Genomic DNA, 22276 nt, shown 5'->3' on the forward strand with positions numbered 1-22276 from the left:
TTACTATATTGCAGGATGCATGTTCACTGTATAATGTGATTTACTTTGTTAAATACTTCTTAAACTGGCATTTAAAACCAAATCTTTTAAAATTAAATGACTTTTTGACAAGTACATTAACTTATTCATATAAACACACTTTCCCTCCAAGGTGCTGATGACTTCTGCGAGTCCACAGCTGAGCAGCAATCCAACTTCAAAAAGCTTAAACACGTGGAAGCATTTGCCCAGAGGCTGTAGTTACATTTCAAAAAAACAATTTTTATATAAGGCATTCCAAACAAAAAAGCTGGAGTTAGTGCTTAAAAGGAACCAGAAAAAAGATCCCTTCCCACAACCCCCCCAAAAAGTAAGTAAAAGAAGCATTTTACCTTAATGTTCTAACTAAGGTCACACTTGGGCAAGCTAAGACACTTGGAAGTCCTATGGATTTTTTTTTTCTTTTTAAAGTTTTTTATTATGCTGCACTCAAAGCCTCTTTGAAACCAAATTTAAAACTGATTTTTAATCAACTGCAGCTTACGTTTTCTATTTTGAATTTTAAAGTACGCTTATAGATCACATGGTGGATCAGGCAAAGGTTTAAGAAAAATACACAAGTTTACCCCATTACGTTCGTAGCATACACTCCCTGTTGGACTCTGACCCGGGGCAGCTGGAGATTTACTCTCTAAGTTGTGAGGAACAGCGCACACAACCTACCAGTCAAAAAAAAAAAAATTTCCATTGCTAATCATTTCAGGAGCAGCACTGTGCAATATAAACTGAATTTTAATATCCTCTATACTATACAAAGGGATGCATTTTAATATGATCCACAGAGGATGTCATGCTGCCAAGTTTCAAACTTACAGTACATAAACTGACTGTAAGTATAGACTTAGGGTTATATGTAAAAACCCAAATGACTCTTGACCAAATTTTTATTTCAGGTCAAGAAATGCCAGTGCTTCTGATATAATTTTAAAATAGTAACTTTTATATACTATAGCTCTCTTGCGTGCAAACTGAGGAGATGGGGTGAATCTTCCTTTTCTAATGTGAAAGATAAGCAAATTCAGGGCCCTAAGAGAATATAAAGCATCAAAGTCACTAACTTGTCCATTAATTCGTTCTTCAGGGAGGATTTCTTGTTTTATCTTCACCAGTTTAACAGCAATGGGTTTCCCAGTCCGCCGGTCAGATGATACTTCAAATTCAACATCATCTAAAATAAACAGTGTTGTATTTGTTGAACTAATTTTGGTAAAATGGTATCTCACTTTAAAGTTAAACTTAATGCTGCATTTGAGTTTTTTCTCTCAGTGTAGTCCCTGGACTAATGGAAGCAGCAGCAGCATCAACCTGAAGCACAGCAGACATGTAAAGTTCTCAGGGCCCACTCCACACTCGCTCAGAAACAGACTCTGGGCATCAGGTACAGCCATCTGTTTTAACAAGCCTTGTAGGTAACTCTGATACACACAGATGTTTCAGAACCGCCGCTTTAGACTAAGTTAGTCATATCTCAGTCTTAGTTTTCATGCCACGCACACATACTACAAATGGTGCAACGTAATGATGAGGTGATTTGGCAAGCTTTCTCCCCCTCTTAAAATCCCTCTATACCCTCAGTTACTTCATCTGTAAAATGAGGATTAACCAATATAACACTCTTGTACAATGTTTGGAATACCAAATATTCACGTTAACACATTATTGACCAGAGACATATCAATACATTTTTAGAGAAAGATAACCAGCATCACTGTTCAAAGTCATTAGATTTTAAAATTTATCACAGGTTCATTACACAAGTTACGACTGTCCTTATCATTCATTTTGTTCTCTTTTTGTGCCAACCCTGTGTCTATTATAAATGCAAGTTTATCACCGTAAAAATTTTTTAAATGACACTGCAAAATTTTGAGTGAAGAATTTTTTGGTGAATTTTACAGATTTTTCTCTCACTATCTGAGAGACATACATACTAGTAGCTCAGAAGACAGTTCTTCAAAATATAGTTCAGACGATGTGACTATCAGACCAACAAAAACACAAAAATCCTTAGTGACCGATTCTGATACAGAAAGTGACAGTGAAACTCATGGTGCTGGAGAAGCCTTTACAGGTGTGTCAGGTGTTAACTACTGAACATAATAACCCACAAAAGTGTTAGTGAAATAACAGAATTAACTTCTGGCCAGTCAAGATAAAAATATCAGACACTGGTTTCTGCAAAAATCCCTCGGTCAGTAATGAGTTAACTATTGCTCTGACTTTTTTCTCAAAGATATTTTAAAACACACGGAGACCTTGTAACTTCAGTCCTTTAATAAGCCACACTTTTTCTATACATGAAAGTAATTTTTATGGTGTCAGCCAGAATGAATTTCCATATAGTCCAATGGTGACATCATAAGAGTTACTTTTTTTCCAGCTACTACACAAACTAGGACCTGGCAAAACAATTAAAATTAACATTATAAAAGTTTAATATTTACTGGCTTAAAACCTAATAGCCAAACAATCATTATTAGGGGAGTAACAAATCTACCAAGTATTTACTTAAAAAATATTCAAAGGTATCTTTTACTTAATTAGTTTCATCCCTCAAAAAGATTACCACCACAAGCAAAATCAGGATTCTGCTGATTTATATAGACAAACTTCTGTAATTGATACAATGAAAAAGACAAAACCATAGCACTGTCAGGAAAAAGCTGATATGCACGAAAAATTTGGGATCAGTTTTATAAAAAGAAGAACCGATAAATTACCTCCTACTTTTAAGTCCTGCAGGTTGCCATTATACTGTGAACAGTGGAAGAAAAGTCTAGCTTGACGTTCTGAACACTGAATAAATCCATAAGAGGTTAGCAGTTTTTCAATAACCCCAGTTTCACGCAGTGCTGCTGAAGTACCATTGGGGTACCCATTATGTCCATTGTTGTGGAGAAGGTTTGGATCAAAGCTCATCTGTTTTAAAAAGAGAAAGAACTCAATACATACAGATCTGTACATTATCTCTGTAGCATACTAAGTCTGATTAACAAATCACCAAACTTTTAATATGAAAAGGCAGAGAAAATAAAGGTAATACAAGTAAAGGGAAGATAATGTGTTTTTATTACTGAAATGGTAATTTAGCAAATAAAACATTTCAGAGGAAGTAATTCAAATTATTTTCAGGAACTGTCCCAATTTATGGTAGGATTTTCACTTCCCACAAATCAAATTCCTGGAGTTTAAATATTAAGACAAAGCAACCACATAAGTAAAAGCTGCCTTTAATTACTAAAACAACAACATCAGGACAAAGGTAACTAATATTCAAGAGATGGGAAACCAAACTACCAGGACATATCATTAAGGAATTTATTAATACTAATTTTGAAAGATAAATAGAAACCTTGATGCTATTTGGTAAGCCATGCATCTTGAAGGCAATTACTTAAGTTAGTAAAAAGAATAAAAGAAATCTTCTATGTAATCCTTATTTCAAACTAGAAAATGCATGCATGCTCAGGTCTTTAAATGGAAGACAAATGAAAACAGTGAGTTAGACAAGAGTTTTCTAAGAACTCCAAGACAACAAAAGCTCTTCAATCCTAAAAATAATCAATCACATCACAGGCACAATTAAAAGAAATCTTTTCATTTGTTTCAGACACTGATGAAATCTCCAAATACTGTCATTTGTTTCTATGATTAGATAAAGCAAAATAAAACATTCTTTAGTAAAAGAGGGGCTATTTAAATGCAATGCATTGGGACCTATTTAATCATCAGATACTGTCCATCACAGCGGGTATTTCATTTTATTTAAGTGAAGCATGACACAGGACAAAATCCCTAGGGAACGTTAGGTCTAGCACTGATCTACCATAGCAACATACCCACATCTTTACAACTAGTTTTAGACCTTTTCATTGAAAATTTGACTCATGAGCATTTTCACTTGTTTGACGTTGGGCATTAATATGATTATTTTTCATTAGGAAAAAAAAGACCACTGAAATTATAGAAAGATACACCCAAGTTTCAAGTAGTTAAACACTGTGTGGGATAGCCAATTCATGCAAAACAAAGCCATCACATCTATAGGTGGTTAGTGCCAGTTCTTTCATGGTAGACACTGTTTTGTGTTGGATGTGTATTAACTCATTTAATTTTTACAAAAGCCCAGGAGAATGTAATACTGTCCCCATTTTACTAATGATGAAATAGACACTGAGATTAAATGACTTGCAAAAGTCAAATGACAGAGGATTCAAAACCATATGCACAATATAGACTCTAAACTAGGGCATGTCAAAGTGAAGTTACCCAGTGACTGGTTAACTTATCTGGTATCTGGTTAAAATACAAAATTTGACTCACTGGCAGGGGTTTGAGATTATCTACTTCTAACAAGTTCCCAAGGGAATACCAATGCTTTTGATTCCTGGACATCCTCTGAGTAGCAAACCCTAAACTACTAAACTTACCTTTCAAGATTCAAGGTGAAGGAAATGCTTAGGGAAGTTAGAAAGTGAGTTTGCAGGGTATTTCAATCAAACTGAGTGATGCTTCTTAGTCATGCTCTTAAAGAAAAAAGCTGGGGTGACTGCTTCCCTGACTTACAGATCTCTGATACGTGGGGGTCCTCTTTTGTTTTTTAGTCCCAGATGAGGTAGAAGATGAAGATAAAGGTAAAGAAAGTGAAGGAGGGGCTGCAGGAGGGGCATGAGGATCAGATGACACAGTAAAAACGTTCTCCATCTCAAACAGCTGTGATAACATAACACAATGTTTATAACTATCATCAATAACAATTTAACACACATTTGATAGTCAACCTGTGTACCTTTACTATTAGGTCACTTTGGCAAAATAGAAATCATTTAACCAGATTTCTATCAACAAAATATATTATAGCATTAACATTAAAAGGTCAAACTGAAATGCATTTTAAAAAGCACTTACTTAATCCCTAATCCACAACATTTACAATTTTTAAGATGCTGTAAGGACTCTGGCGGTTGCTACAGTGAGACAATTGAGCCCAAAGTCTTCAAAATATCTCACAACTTCACACAGAATCCAATATTCTCAATCATTTGTCTCTCTAAAGAAAGTTATACACAGGATAATTCAATGGTGTGTAGGAAGAACAAATCTTAACTAGAATAAATGTATTTTGTCCAGAGATAACAATTAGCTTTTTAAATGGTTATTATGTATTTATAGAAAAGGCTTTGCTAAATTGCTTTGTCAGATCATATTACAGGTCAAATATAAAGTATTCTGAGGTTAAGAGTGGAGAGCCTCACAAGAGACTTGACAGTGAAGCCCTCATTTATTTACTTTCAGCATATTAAATTTACATTTCCCCAACTAAGTGCACATACAAATTTAGTTATCTAGTTTAATTAAACTGCCCTCACAAATAGAAAAAGTGTTGAGAAAGATTCCTAGAGAAGAATCTTAGATAGAAGATAATGCTAATAAAGCAAGCAAAGGAAGAATACTGGGAGCCCAAACTTCTAATCTGAGCATTAGTTCTTGTACTTCCACATTATGAAATAAATTACCATTAATGAGATCTGACAAGTCTCACAAAAAACTAAGATGAAGACTATGCCAGCAATAGTAGTGATGAAACACAAAATCCATACTGTGCCTTAGATATTAATTCATGACAGTATAAAGTTTTCAAGTTAAACACTTGCAAAACTAAGCATCCAGATATGTATTTTGAGTGAAGCTGGAAAGTTTCTGTTAACAGGTAAACTACTTTTATAATACTGCTTATTTTATCTCTGTCCTATTTGTACCACTGCTTTGTAATTCAAGTATAATCACACAATTTATAAAAATATACACATGTACATTTTCAAATTAATTTGAAAACCACTATTTCACCATCACTGACTTAGATCATGACTTTCAATCTCTGCTTTTTTCATGTTTAGACTATAGTTCTAACCATTCAAGTAAGAATGCAATGATATGATCTGTAATACCCAGGCTAGCAAGCTGCAAAAACCACATCTCCAGTCCCAGCAGTCTAGCTAAACGTAGGAGGTAGTAACTCATTTTTCTCACCCTAAGGGAAAGTGAACCAGAATCAGAAGGGATTACAGCTGTCATTTCCTTCTAAGACTAAACTGTTCCCCAGGGAGGGTACTGGAATTTAGGCTGTATTGCTTGAGTCTCATCACACTTTTGGATGTGCACATCCAAACAGAATTGAAACAGAACCTCTCTTTTCTCGTAGTATCTTAGTTTTCTTCTTGACCCTTTATCCAATTTGAAAACTACTTTTTAAAAATGGAAAACCATGTATTATTCAAGCAACTTTAGATAAGACAGTACGTTAACCCTTAATAAAATTCCTAATAGTATACTTAAATTCTTTTTTAAACAAGCATCAACAAAACTTTAAAGAAAACACCATTAGACAAAATGGTAGGTCTTTTAAAAAGGAAAAAACATATAAAACCAAAAAATTACATAAAAAAAGAAATTCAATGGAAAAAGCAGGTAGCTCAACAACAGATACTTGTTTATAAAAAATTAAAGACAACAAAAAAAAGGAGGTGGTGGTGGGAGGAATGAACCAGTATATAAATGTTATTTGGCTTTTTTAAAAAATAGGTGGAAAAATCTACAGTTGCTCAACTCATAGCATACAAAAAGTATATTTCAGATGAACTGTGTTAAATGTCTTAACAAATATTAAATAAAAACGCATGTATTTATAGATTCTGGAAAGGGGACTTTCTAGATTTCAAGTCAAAAGAAAAAGGTGCAAGGAAAGAATCGATGTTCAATTATGGAAAAAGTATAAACTTTTATACTCAAACCTAAAGAGAACAAAACCACATGTAAATATGTATATGTACCGTTAAAGAATTTAAGCAAATCAGTTAAGAATTAAACTACTAGAATATAAGCTTCATGAGAACAGGTACTTTTTGTTCAAAGCTAAATCTCCAGTGTTGCACAGTGTTTAGCACATAGTAAGCACTCATTTGCTGAACTGTGGAAGACAAATAAATTAGTCTTAAAAGATTATTCATTAAAGACAAAATATATAAGCTTCAATTGTGGCAAGCAAATATTTAGATAAAGCAAATTATTCATTTATCAAACTACCAAAGAAAAGATTTAAAAATATTGAGAAAGTAGGTTAAGAACACATTAATATTTTTTCATGGTGGTAAACTGGTGCAATCTTTCTGCAATACAATTTAACCACATGTACCAAAACATGGGGGTGTTTCCCTTAATAATTCTACTGCAGGAAACCTATCTGAGGAAATGCGGACATGGCTTTACGCACAAATGTGTTCACTAAAATGTTTTAATAACAAATTTCTAGAAAACAACCTGAAGTTTAACAATGGGTCAATAAGTCACAGTAATTTATATAAAGGCAAAAAATATTTACATGATTTCAACTGGTATTTTAAAAAGGAAAAAACCATGAAAATCTACTTTAATACTCAGAGACAAGAAAATACTTAGATGGTGTTTTAAGGGCACAGAGGTAAAATTGGTAAATGGGAACAGAACCCAATACTCAACCCTCACTCCACCACTCCCATTCCTAACCACTGCTTTATGCACTAAACCATGGTAAGTGCCTACAATGCAGCAGTGCTGTTCGAGGTTCTACTTGTATAGTGAACACAACAAACAAATATCACCAAGTCCAAGGTTAGACATTTTCTTCTTTTCACATTTCTTGAGTTGTTTCTATTTTTCCTAACCTAGTCTGCTTGGCTCTCACTGAAAAGGAGTTAGTTTAGAAAAGGTAGTCCTTTCCCAAGGTGGAAAGGAGCCAGATGAATTGGAGACTGCAATTGACACATTTACACTATTGATATTATGTATAAAATAGGTAACTAATGAGAAAACTCTACTTGGTGTTCTGTAGTGACCTAAATGGTAAGGAAATCCAAGAGGGGATATTTCTAAATATATAGCTGATTCACTTTGCCATATAACAAATCTAAACATTGTAATGAAAGTGAAAGAGGAAAGTGAAAAGGTTGGCTTGAAGCTCAACATTCAGAAAACAAAGATCATGGCATCTGGTCCCATCACTTCATGGGAAATAGATGGGGAAACAGTGTCAGACTTTATTTTTTTGGGCTCCAAAATCACTGCGGATGCTGACTGCAGCCATGAAATTAAAAGACGCTTACTCCTTGGAAGGAAAGTTATGACCAACCTTGATAGTATATTAAAAAGCAGACATTACTTTGCCAACCAAGGTCTGTCTAGTCAAGGCTATGGTTTTTCCCGTGGTCATGTATGGATGTGAGAGTTGGACTGTGAAGAAAGCTGAGCGCCGAAGAATTGATGCTTTTGAACTGTGGTGCTGGAGAAGACTCTTGAGAGTCCCTTGGACTGCAAGGAGATCCAACCAGTCCATTCTAAAGGAGATCAGTCCTGGGTGTTCATTGGAAGGACTGATGCTAAAGCTGAAACTCCAATACTTTGGCCACCTCATGCGACGAGTTGACTCACAGGAAAAGAGTCTGATGCTAGGAGGGATTGGGGGCAGGAGGAGACGGGGATGACAGAGAATAAGATGGCTGGATGGCATCACCGACTTGACGGACATGAGTTTGAGTGAACTCCGGGAGTTGGTGATGGACAAGGAGGCCTGGTGTGCTGTGGTTCATGGGGTCGCAAAGAGTCGGACACTGAGCAACTGAACTGAACTGAAATACTGTAAAGCAATTATACTCCAATAAAAATTAAAAAACAAAAATAAACCAAGGTCACCTAATCACAGACAACTGGGCTTCAAGCTACAGACAATAATATCACTGCTTCCACTTTTTCTCTTTAAGTCTTCTCCCCTGCTATTGTAGGAGCACTCCTTAAAACTTTCTGTTTGCCACTGCCCGACTGAAATCAATAAATGTTCAAATAAACTCTTACCAAAAAAACCCCAATCTCAACAGTTTTAGAAAATGACTGTTTTCTTAATCTAAACATACCTTCCCTTAACTTCCTCTGCTTTCAGTTTTCTGAATGTAACCGTTTTTCAGACTAACTGCTGTGTTCTGGATATGTTCTAAATAATTATTCACTGAGGTACATGCCACTACTTCTCTTATTGTACTGTGACCAATAATACAATACAGACAGCGCTGAGTTACTATGTTTCTTGATTCTGTAGACTAAAAAACTTCAGTAACTTCATATAACTAGGAAAAAAAAATCCTCTATACTACTTCTTAATAAATCAGTAAAATCAGGTTTTCTCCTTCTCCTATTTCTTATAACTGATCATTTATTATTAAAGAAAAAACTAACCTAATAGGATTAGTTACTTCATACAAAAAGCCTGGAATGATCCTTATACATAAATATACACGTAACTGCTGCTGCTGCTGCTGAGTCACTTCAGTCATGTCTGACTCTGTGTGACCCCATAGACGGCAGCCCACCAGGCTCCCCCGTCCCTGGGATTCTCCAGGCAAGAACACTGGAGTGGGTTGCCATTTCCTTCTCCAATGTGTGAAAGTGAAAAGTGAAAGTGAAGTCGCTCAGTCATGTCCGACCCTTAGCGACCCCACGGACTGCAGCATACCAGACTCCTCCATCCATGGGATTTTCTAGGCAATAGTACTGGAGTGGCTTGCCATTGCCTTCTCCGATACACGTTAACTACTTATTACTAAACCTTGAAATGGAAGGGTAGAATCTGGCAGCACATATGTGGAGACCCCTTTGAAAATCAGTCCATTATTCAAAGTCTTTTAATGTTTATAATGCAATCTATATTTCTGCATACTGATCACTATGCTATCACGAGATACTCTGTTAAATCTTACTGAAAATTTTTTATTTTGAGCTCCTGGACTTTTGATATGAAGAGCAAGCTCGAAAGTTTGCACACCTGACTTTGAAAATCAATCAAGACATGTAAAGTTCCTGGTCATGGTTCTCCATTAACTACTAGCCCACTCCAGCAAGTTACCTTGTCATCTTATTCACTGGGGGCTTACTTTTCTTTTAATGTTTCTAGCTTTGCTTTCCTTCTGTCATCTTAAACCATCCTGATCAAAATACTCACCAAAACAATCCATGTCTATCTTTACATGCCACTCAAACTTCTTATAAACCTTATTCTTTCTTGGTACTTTATAGGGTCAACCCCACTCTTCAGTATTTATTCATTCCTAATTATGTACCACTTTAAATAAAAAACAACAACAAAAAACAAACATCTCTTAAACGTGGTTCTCATATGTAGAGAGTAACCTTATGGTTACCAAGGGAGTAGGGAAGGTGAGATGAATTGGGAGATGGGGATTGACATATACACACTATTTGTTGAATACAAAATAGATAACTAAAGAGAACCCATTGTATAGCACAGGGAACTCTACTCAATGCTCTGTGGTGATTTAAATGGGGAGGGAATCTGTAACAAAGAGTGGATATATGTATACATATGCCTGGATATACATATGCCTGATTCACTTTGCTGTACAGCAAGAAACTAATGTAACACTGTAAACCAACTATACTCCAATAAAAATTAAATTAAAACCAAAAAAATCTGTGGTCTATTTCATTACCAAATCTGTTTCGTTAGCTGCACTCTTTTTAACTGGAATTCACAACTGTACAATGAGAACATGTTTTAATGTGAACACCCCCACTCATTTATCTGTTTGTAAATATTTACTATATTAGTATTTAGCCTATGTATCGTATACTAAACTGCTTACTAGAGTAAAAAGAATACAAAGATTAGGTTAAACAAAAAGCACTTCTACTTTAAATCCATTTCTACAATTCATGTCAAGGCAATCAAAGCTCTAGTATCTTGTCTTTTACCCTTCTGAATAAAGATAAAAGCTGAGCAATTTCAATCTCCATTATTTTACCTAACTCAGCACAATTGGTAGCAGTCTAAAATTATTTTTAAAAAGTCAGAGGAGGAGGGAGGAAGAAACAAACAGAAAAAGCAAGTGGTAAAATAGTCTTAAAACCAAGTAACTAAATGTCTGTTTATCGGTAATTTAAGTAGACTGGTATTACTGGTTGCTGCTACTGCTGCTGCTAAGTCACTTCAGTCGTGTCCGACTCTGTGTGACCCCATAGACGGAAGCCCACCAGGCTCCCCCGTCCCTGGGATTCTCCAGGCAAGAATACTGGAGTGGGTTGCCATTTCCTTCTCCAATGTGTGAAAGTGGAAAGTGAAAGTAAAGTCGCTCAGTCGTGTCCGACCCTTAGCGACCCCACGGACTGCAGCCTACCAGGCTGCTCCATCCACGGGATTTTCTAGGCAATAGTACTGGAGTGGCTTGCCATTGCCTTCTCCGGTATTACTGGTAGTTCTCAATTAAGAAATAATTCTGGTCCACAGTAAGGTGATTACCACAATTAAGCTTTCAACCTTTTAAATAAGTTGTAGATATGGGTCCAAGTGCTTTTTGAAACAGTAATGAAGCTTTTGTAAGACAACAATCTAAGAATGATCTGTTTTCATTCCCCATCTTATTTGATCAATGCACGCATGCTCTGTCACTCAGTCGTGTTTGACTCTGTGACTGAGGGACTGTACCCCACCAGGCTCCTCTATCCATGGGATTTCCTAGGCAAGAATACTGGAATGGGTAGCCATTTTCTCCTGCAGGTGATCTTCCGGACCCAGAGATCAAACCCTCGCATAATGCTTTGCTGGCAGACTGTCTGCCGTTGAGCCACCAGATAAGCATTTTTACAAAAGGATTACTACCAAGTTCTCCCTGAAATTATCTTCCTTGGCATTCCTTCCTGACTACCTCTATTTCTTTAAACATTCTTCAGGCATTTCTTCCTGAATTACCTATAAAGTGATGACTCCTTTCTGAATTCCAAGTCTTTATTTCTGATTTCAGAAAATCTAGAAACTAAAGATTTAAAAGGAATAACTGCCCTTCACAATCCTACCTCCCCTCAGCAATCACTGTTGAGCATTTCATACTACAATATCTTCTCAACTTTAGATTCAATTCAGTTCAGTCGCTCAGTCGTGTCCAACTCTTTGCGACCCCATGAATCACAGCATGCCAGGCCTCCCTGTCCATCACCAACTCCTGGAGTTTACTACCTTACAAACAAAATAGATTTCCACAAGTCCCTACTTGAACTTCTCTATGAACAAAGGTTTCTAACTTGGACAACTGGATAGACTAATTCCCTCCAGCCTCATTTTCACATTCACCTGGTCACCAGTGCCATTACTTCCACCATTAAAACATGCAGTGTCTGCCTTTTCCTCAGCCTTTAACCTAGCTTTCATATTCCCTAAACCCTGTCCACTGTTTGCAACACATCTTCCCATTGTCAACCTATACCTTAAAAGCAGTATCATTTGTCTTTTAAACATACACTTGTGAATATATAACTTTAAAATCTGAATTAATAAAACTACTTCAGGTTTGAACTACAAAATCCACTAAGTCCTTGCTTATAAACAGCTGACATCTTTCCTGAAGAATAAAGTCAAATATAGTGGGCCCTTTAGAACCCTCCAGCAAGCATCCCTTTCCAGTTACTCTCTCTGCCCCATAAAACTGTATTCGCTACTCTGTTCATAATGGACTACTCAATATACTTCATGGGCTTTCAGATCTCCCCAAATCGGTTCATTCAGTTATCTCTATATTTCTACCAAAGACCCTTCTCTCTCTTAACAAAGTACTACTCACCTTCAAACGTCCCTTTTCCTGCAGATTTTCTTTACCCAAGATTACCTCAAACAAGATTGCAAAGGGTTTTCCTTTCTGAAGCCCTAATGTGAGACCAATAAATCAAGAAATCTGCATACATGAATAAATATCATCTTGGGTGAAAAAATCCCAGTTCTGGCCATAAATATTGTCCTCATCCAAGAAAAGACAATTAAGTTAAGTAAAATAAACTAGTGTTGATATTTTCAGACGAAGAGTTGAAAAATATAAACTGTTTTCAGAATACTTTTAGAAGCGAGTAGATTAAGATTTTATACTTAACTAAATAATTAGGAAATCCGGAATTATAAACTAACTCTTGCCAACAGGAAATGATAAACCTACCTCGCAGTGATAATCAAATATTGCACTTTCAGTAGTATTTGCTGATTCTTCTTTTTCAGCAGACGTTTCAAAGAATGAAAGTTGCTAGTATTTAAAAAAAAAAAAAAAAAGAGCGAGAGAAAACGATCTATCAAGCTAATAAAGAATACAACTGCTGCTGCACCGGGCAATCTCACAGTACAGCACTGAAGAAAACAAAGACTACTAGCAGCGTTGGGAAGTGCTCTTTCAAAGCTGTTGAGTAGGCACAAACTTCTTGTTTCAGATCAAGTGTTGTGTCTTCAACTTAAGTGTACTCTTCTTTGGTCTTGTTGGTTGTTTCGAGGTTTGTTCCTTGCCTGATCTGAACTTGAAGCAGCAGTTTCAGGTGGTAAAGTCTGTTCTGTTACACTTCATACTAGAAATAAGAAATTAAGACATTAAGTAAATAATCAGGGACAGAAGGTAGGTAGAAGGAAAAGCTCATCTCATTAACTTACAATCAAGCAATGCAGAAAACTTGGAAGCACACCCATTCATCACTTAAGCAATCTCTCAAGTGTTAATGGATACCTTTTGTGCTATTGTACACTCAAACCCTGAAATGATTTTGCATTCCTTATTGACATGCCCTCCCCATAAATAAATTCAGTTATATAATGTTCTACTTAATGTAATGTTTTATAACTACCTAGCACTGTGTTAAGAACTGTGGAAAATATCAAAGAATTTCCTGTCATCAGAGAATTTATACTCTTGCTGAAAAGCAGAATTACACGAGAAAAAATTAGATTATAGGACAAAATGTCCAAAATTAATTTGCTCAACTAATATATGGATATTTACTACTGACATACTATTTGAGAAATACTACTTATGGTTTATTCATCACTATCTGGGCATTAAAGCTACATGGTCAGAGGCTTTTAAAGAGGTGGCATTATTTCAGCTTAATTAGGAGAAATAGGCAGGTTTTTGAGAAAAAGAAAATAGCTGAGTATCCTAGGCATAAACTATAACATAAACCAAAGCAGAATATGCAATTAAATCATATGTTCCTTGAGAGCAGACACCATGTATTTCATTTTCTATACCTGACATCAGAGGAATCAATAGACTAGCCTGGCTAGAACAGGGTGCTGGGTTAAAGTGAAATGAGATATATGGCGTGACAGATGTACCAAAGCCAGATTATGAAGCATTTTATATAACAAGAAACAGAGAGCCTTTAGTTCTTGATGAAATGGTATGAAGTCCTGAAATTCTATGAGATGACTTCATGAAGGCAACAGACATCTCATTTGAGTTGTTGCCATAAGCAGGTAAAAAATGTCTTGAGAAACAACTGAGAAGAAAACAAAAGAGAAATGAAATGCCTATTTCATTACAAAATTGTGCTTTTATGAGCTGTAAAAAAATGATTATTTTGCAGTGCCTCAAATGTTAGCTACAATGGTGCTGTTAACCAAAATGACATACAGGGAAAAGTAAAGGAGGATTTGGTTTTAGATATGCTGAGAAATGGACAGTATATTTGAAGAACATCAGAAATCAGAATGACTACAAGGTGCGGTCAGAGCTGGTGAAACAGCTTAGAGGAGGAGAGCTCAATACTAATCACCAGTAAATGCTACAAAGTTATTTAACCTCCCTGAATTTCAGTTTCTACAATGCAAAATGAAAACTCAGTAACAGCTGATCTACCGCACTGGGTAAATATTCCATGACTTTATACTGTAATTTAAAATGTCAAATGTTACATTTGTTCAATCCTTCAGTTTTATTTGGATCGTTCACCTATTAGCCAGACTAGACACTTCTTTGAGCAATAGTTCTCAAATCACTGGGAAGCCTATGTCCAGTACCCACTCAAAGAGTAATTTGACTGGCCTGACTTGGGGCCACTTCTGTAATGATCCTTGAATCCTCCCTCTCCACCTACACACCCAATGGTGCAAGTCTTATTAATATTTCAAGGTATCTTTTATATTCATCTTTTGTTCTAAATGACCTATTTGTCCAGTCAGACAACACATTTGCTAACTTCAGTATCAACTCTTTCCACATTCTGTCACGTAACACTACCAGACTAACTTACCTAAAATTCCAATTTCATCTCATTCATCTCCTTGTCCAAAATCCTCAAGTGATTTTCCCAGCACTCTAAATGGGAATTTCTTAATCCTGACTGCAAATCCAACCCACCGGACAACTTGGGGTGGGGGGTGCGTGGGGAATCAAAGCCTGGATCCCAACGGGAGATTCAAATTTAACTGGGGTTAGGTCCTAGGCACTGGGTTATTTTCCTCCTCCACCTATTTCCCCATGGCGTTTCTGACTTCCAGCCAGCATTTAACCACCACCACTCAAGGTGTGTTTTGTTCTACTTCACATCTTTCTTCTGCTCTCCAATTCTTCTAGATTGGTACAGTTTCCTCCCTAATTCTTAAAACATAGCTCTTGGGAGAGTTCTGAATTCTAGTCTCTGTGCATATGGGTCTCGCCACAAAGTATATATTTTGTCATCTTAAATGTTACTAAAAAAAAAAAAAATCCTTTCTTGATCATTCTAGCACAGATAACCTAATTCCCACTAAAGGAAGCATTAACTTTCACTGCTGGCATCATTCTTTTAGGTACCAAATCATTTCTGCACTTGGTTTATGGGTTTATGTTTTCTTGTTCCTTTAATATGCTTCAAATTTCTGAGACAAACTCAAGTTTATTTATCACAGCCCACTTTAGCACCTTACTAGGTACTGCTAAACTTACCACAGCAGAAACTAATACAGCAAAAAAACAATGATAGCTAATAAGCAAAAGACAATTCAAGTTGGTATACAGTTCTACCAACTGTAAAAAAATTTTGTTTTTATTGAACTGGATAGTCTTAATTATCCAACCAAGAAGTAACCTCTTCTTTGAAAGAAGACACCCACCTGGAATTGAAATAAACTGGCTATTCACTCATGCCAAGATTATTAGATTCATGGGTGGTACTGACAAATCATTTTGCTTTAAGTGTACCCCCTACAGCATCCCCCCATCCCCCCAGAAACCTGATATACAGAGCACTAATGTAAAAAACTAGGGGACTTCCCTGGTGGTCGGTCCAGTGGTTAAGACTCTGTGCTTCCACTGCAGCGGGCATGGGTTTGATTCCTGCTCGAGGAACTAAGATTCCACATACTGCAGTGTGGCCAAAAAACCAACAAAAACTAAGCAGCAATTTAAATGTGGATCTGAGAGTCTTCCTGACCACTAGGTAATTAACTTGTTTCCCTTTGCTCTGTATGGGAACACTATCACTATTAATTATCAACAACTATGCCCTGCTGTTTTAGCATTAACGCCAATTCCTTTACTTGAACTGAAAATCCAAAGTCATGCTCTATTTCACCTTCCTTAAAATTATCATCACCCGTCTTGTTATTTACTGTTTCCTCTGCTGCTGCTGCTGCTAAGTCACTTCAGTCGTGTCTGACTCTGTGTGACCCCATAGACGGAAGCCCACCAGGCTCCCCCATCCCTGGGATTCTCCAGGCAAGAACACTGGAGTGGGTTGCCATTTCCTTCTCCAATGTGTGAAAGTAAAAAGTGAAAGTGAAGTCGCTCAGTTGTGTCCGACCCTTAGCGACCTCATAGACTGCAGCCTACCAGGCTCCTCCATCCATGGGATTTTCTAGGCAATAGTACTGGAGTGGCTTGCCATTGCCTTCTCCACTGTCTCCTCTAGTTGGCTGCTTTATCTCAAAGAGCGAGCTGAAGCCAGGCACACAGTAGGTACTAAAGTAATACATATGTTGAACCAGTACATTTTAACAACATTACTTCATCTAAAATGTTATCATATAACCTAGTTTATCATTTTGACAAATTATATTCAAAGTCTATACAGCATTCACTTGGGAAGAATGTTAAAAGAAATGATAAACCAGTCTTTAAGTCTCTCCACCTAATCCACTCTGTTCAAATTACTTTCATTGAAAACAACAGTAAAGACCCAAATGGAACTGAAAAGGTTCTCTGTTGATTTATATGACCAATTCCTGCCTTAACTTCAAATTTCATAATTTCCCCCCCTCAGTTCACATGTATTGATGCAGTAACTCAAGACAAGTTTAAATTTATATAAAATAAGTTTTCAGTTTCACTTTGGGATCTAAGGAAAGTGATAAAAACTTAGATAATTAACCACCTCAAAACAATTTAAGTCATCACCATGTTGAGTGGAAAGAAAGAATATCAAATTGCTGCAACTATCTTTTTGTATAGGTTCACTGTAGTAAAAATTGTGATTACTAGACACTTAAAATTATACCCTCCCATCACTTAATTTCTTTTATATACACTAATACTTTGAAATAGGACAAACAGCAGCGTGGAAAGAAGCTGAAGAAATGCTCCAGACACAAAAAACAGAACAGCGCAGACCAGCACTGCCCAAAAGAAATATTGTACAAGTCACATATGCAACTTAAAAATATCCTAGTAATCATATTAATGCTGAAAGAAACCAGGGAAATTCATTTTAATTATCTTATTTAGCCAAATCCAAATGTCATCACTTCCCAAAGGCAATCGACATGTTTTTAACATCCCTTGAAATCGAACGTTTATTTTATATTTCATCACATTTCAATTCAGAACTGTGCACAGTTCAAGGGCACAAAGGCCACACAAAGCTAGTGGCTACTACATTGGCCAGAGCAGGTATAGACTAATTACGGGCAAAAGGCATTGGCATGCCCAATAAAGCAAGAGCAAATGTAAGGTTGTTGAGCAAAGACCTTCGCTGATAAAAAGCAGCAGTACCTAGCAAACTTGCCCATAGAAAGAGTTTGCAACTGGCAGTTTACACTTACTATCAATACATCCAAGAAGCAGAAGTCCAAACAACTAACTGGTTACATACCAGCTGCAACTGCAAACCAATGGATCGTCCACAGGTTCAGTGTGAATAAATTGCTGATCAATTTATTTTCAACTATACATTGATGTTTTACCTCAGTATAAAAGGACATATAATGCTCCCAAAATAATCTTTCAATGCACTACACTCGGTTTAATACCTCTAAAAAAATGTAGCACAAGAGAAACATCTAAGTAAATGGAAAAAAAGTTTTTATTCAGTTTTTTAACTAGACACTCATACATGCAAGCAGAAAACACTCCAAAACAAGACAAAGAAATTTTTAAAAATCGTAATTTGGCAGCAAGTATTTAACAGCAAGAAATGATGGGATTCAAGAAAACATGTTACTCCCAACACAGCAACGTCACCACTGAAGACATTCCAGCTATTAAGTCTTAAAAAATAGTTATAATTCTTCTAGCTGTAATTCTCTATTATGAAAAATCCTACAAGTTAGAGCTCTCCATAGGCAGTCTGGGTTAAAGATCTCAAAGTAGTTCCCACTTTGTTTTTTGAGAAGATGATAAATCAATACCTTATATTTACCAAGATCAAGATTTTTATTTTGTAATACAGTCCTCAAATTCAACTCCTTAAAAATCTGCCCACACAGCATTTCCATTTTTAAACTACCTTGTTGAAAGTATGGTCCTCACAACAATGTGAATGAACTTAATGCTAATGAACTGTACACTTGAAAAAAAGGTTAAAATGGTTAATTCCGTTGTGTATTTTACAATTTGAAAGAAAAAAATAACCTTAAAAATGTTGGCCTTACATCGTGTGGAGACGAGGGAAAACAGGAGTAGGATAAAGTAGGACAAGTCAGTTTTCACATTCTCATTTTTTATTTGGTAGGAATTTACCAGAATTTTCAACCAAACTCTAAAGGTCATACCTGTTAAGTCAGAATTTATTTACAAAAAAGGAAAACCTATCTTCTGCGCCTCAAATACTTTACTTTTCAACTCAGCTGCTATAAATACTCATCTCGATGGTAAGCATCCAGAGCAGCTGCAAAATCACTCAAACCACTACCATCTCTTTTATTTCGGGCCTATGGCTAAAAGGAAAAAAAAAAAAAACACGGTTGAAAAATTTTCAAGATTTTATGACTCAAGCCTATGCCTGTTCAAGTATATAAACCCCCTCCTGACCCACACCATGAATACCCAATATTGGTTAGTACCAAAATGACTCCAAGGCATTATACTGGCCCTCAATGTAGTATTGAAAACGCTCGCCTTCTAGAAACTCAAAATGAAAATTACTCAGCGTTTTGCAACAGAATAACTTAATATTTGCGCCAATAATTTTATCACTACATTTTACAGATTAATAGCTCTAGTCAAAAGCTGCCAGTTCACACCATCCTGAAAAAAAGCTTAATCTCGCACAGGAAATATTCCCAGATTTAACCATCACAGTATCTCTGGCCTTCCTCCCTCCTGCTTTATCCTGCCTACCAACTGTTTAAGAGGACCACATTCTTTCGCTCATTTTAGGTGCTAAACAAGGAAATTACCTCGGACAACAACGTTCAGCCTTTTGTATTTGCAGAATGAAGCCTGTTTTAGAGTGTTCCCTGCCTTACTTGTAAGCTTAGCAAGGGAGGAGGTATCCGGTGTTTCCAAAGGAAGACCTTAAAGCAAAAAGAACCGTGGCACTAAGATTTCCTACTTAGGATAGAATAGTAAGAACCTCAAAAGTGTCTGCGACCAGAGCTCTAAAAAAACTACAAAGAATGACGAAGTCAAGCCTTTCGTTGCACAATATGGGCCAGGCTCTTACACCATAAGACCCAGAGAAGGTGGTAAGAAGAACGCCACTGAGCTCTCAAAAGAGTTTGTTTTAACCCTAGAATTAGAGGGGTGAAAGCCCTGTGCCTAAGTTCAGAGGCCGGTTCTCTTTCTCAAGAAACTAAAGGAGAGTATTAGACGGGGAAGCTGGGGTTGAGGCCCAAGATAAACAGCTCTGCGTGAATGACAATGAAGATGACACTTCGGCTGGGCTACCGTGCCAGAAGTGGCCGAAGAAAGGAGGTGTCTCTAAGCAACTTAGATGGATCGGGGTCTCAGTTCATACACAAAGGAAGGGCCACTGCCGCACTGCGCTCTGGTACTGGTAGGCAGATCCGCAAGCAGGTGATGGCTAAGAAACTATAGTGTCCAGAGTCAGAGTAGGCCGCTCTCCTCTGCCTCCGGCTTTTCCAGTCTCACACAAAGGACCGCGCCACCACCCCCTCGCCCCGCCCGCCGGGACTTGTAGTTCCCGTTTCTCCCACCAAGCGGCTGAGGGGGAAACAGCCAGACTACAACTCCCAGCAGCCTCCGCGCCCGAGCCCCGCACCCCTGCCTCCATCTTGGCTGCGGTCGGAGCCTCCATTTTCGCTCCCTCCCCCCACTTTAGTCACCAGCACCACCACGCGCTGCCGCCTGGCCTCCAATCTTCACTTCGGCTCTGCAGCCTGGTGTGAGGCCTAGACAGTTGAACGGGGGACGGGTAGAAAAGCCCGGGGTGGGGACTCAGGGCGAGATGTTATCTACCCGGAGCTCTAGGAGTGCCCACCCTGACTCAGAGGTCTCTCTCGTTTGTCTTGATTTTTTCATCCGCCCTTAACTTGGCTTCCTGGTACCCCCAATTGGACCCTGAGGTCGTACTCACCCCAACAGCTCAGCGCCCCCTCTCCAGCGCCGCCATAAGCAGCACGGCCCGGTACGTAGGAATAAATCTCGCTTCTCTCGCGAGAGTTGCAGGCTCCGAGCGCGTGCACAGGAAGGGGAGGGGGAGTGTGTCCTTAGTACGCCTGCGCACGAGGCCTGAATGACGCCAGCCAGTACGCTGTGCTTAACCACAACGGAGGTGGTGTCTAAATTCCCCTAGATCCCCTCCCCCTTGAGCTGCGGAAATCAATCTCTGTTTACTGACTCCACTGGGACGCACGGGGCGGGGTGTCGGGTGACTTTCAGTGTCTCTGATCTTTGCAAACTTGAATATGCTTTTGACTGCGAGACCAGGGTGAACCTCCAGGGAGAACAATTTGGAGGACGTATCAGAAATGTCATATAAAGGATTTCTCTTTCCTCAGCAATAATCCAGAAGTTCCCAAACCGCAGTTTCATTTTTCTCACATTGGAGGCTTTCTTGTCTGTTACATTAGACTGGAATTTTATTTAGTGTAGAGTTAGATTTTTAGCAAGATAATTTGAACGCCTTAAGTGAGAACTTTTATCTCCCACAAACTATGTTACTTGCAACAGACAATGAGTGAGTGAGGTATCATGGCCATTAAACTCCTTCAAATGACCTTTCTAGTTACTGGAAGCTATTCATAGTGTGATCCAAGGGGCTGAATCGGTAACCAAAAGGTTGAAATCAGGGTAAATGGATGATTTATCTCACAAGGAGAGAGGGTAGGAGGGAAATGTTAATTCTGGCCACAGAAAAGTTCAATGAATTATACCTTGCCAAAGATCAGGCAGTCCCCTTTGGTGAGAGGAATGCTTTTCACATCCTGTGGCCCTCTCACTTGAGAACACTGGATAAAAAATGACCAGTCATGCTTCTGAGAACTTACCCACCCACTTTATTTTCCCTCTCAATACTTATTTGTCCTGCATCTCAAATGTATCCTCACTGGGATGTATTATAGTAACAACAAATGGACATAGTGTTGTCCTCAAGGAACTTTCAGTCTAGCATCATTTAATCACAAAACCAAAATCTGAACATACACATTGAAATAACTGCAATGAAGGAAAGGTGCACAGTGTTATGAGAGTATGTAAGCTTGGATTATAAGAGGAGGTAGTATCTTACTTCTGATGTTCAAAGATGTTTTCTCCAACTCTTCTGCTATTGGTCTAATCCCACAAGATGCCCCTTCTCTTTGATGCTTCCCCACCCCTGTCCCCACCCCCACCCCCCAGCTTTCCCAGGCTCCTCTGTCAATGCTTTCATAGCTCACTCTATTTTTGCTAGGACATGGAACAACAGACTGGTTCCAAACAGGAAAAGGAGTACGTCAAGGTTGTATCTTGTCACCCTGCTTATTTAACTTATATGCAGAGTACATCATGAGGAACGCTGGGCTGGAAGGAGCACAAGCTGGAATCAAGATTGCCGGGAGAAATACCAATAACCTCAGATATGCAGATGACACCACCCTTATGGCAGAAAGTGAAGAGGAACTAAGAAGCCTCTTGATGAAAGTGAAAGAGGAGAGTGAAAAGGTTGGCTTGAAGCTCAACATTCAGAAAACAAAGATCATGGCATCTGGTCCCATCACTTCATGGGAAATAGATGGGGAAACAGTGTCAGACTT

General features: G+C 37.8%; 1 protein-coding gene across 3 annotated transcripts in view; it reads right to left on the reverse strand.

Moving 5' to 3' along the window:
• The window catches only part of CSDE1 (cold shock domain containing E1), a 36448-nt gene extending 15681 nt beyond the window's left edge, over positions 1-20767 (reverse strand). Inside the window, exons 1-6 of one of the 3 annotated variants that reach the window (XM_055404051.2) lie at positions 20617-20767; positions 13059-13455; positions 4606-4752; positions 2760-2958; positions 1098-1207; positions 606-698 (exon numbers count right to left, since the gene is read on the reverse strand). In XM_055404051.2, the coding sequence (XP_055260026.1) occupies positions 606-698; positions 1098-1207; positions 2760-2958; positions 4606-4743 (540 nt within the window). In that variant the 5' untranslated portion in view covers positions 4744-4752; positions 13059-13455; positions 20617-20767. The remainder of the gene's footprint in view (positions 1-605; positions 699-1097; positions 1208-2759; positions 2959-4605; positions 4753-13058; positions 13456-20616) is intronic. The other 2 variants (XM_055404053.2, XM_055404052.2) reach the window with 2 other exon arrangements.
• Positions 20768-22276: the final 1509 nt, after the last annotated feature.

This window comes from Moschus berezovskii, chromosome 4 (genome assembly GCF_049115385.1).
Source record: "Moschus berezovskii isolate FMDL1 chromosome 4, NW_MosBer_1.0, whole genome shotgun sequence".
In the NCBI taxonomy this organism is placed as follows: Eukaryota; Metazoa; Chordata; class Mammalia; order Artiodactyla; family Moschidae; genus Moschus; species Moschus berezovskii.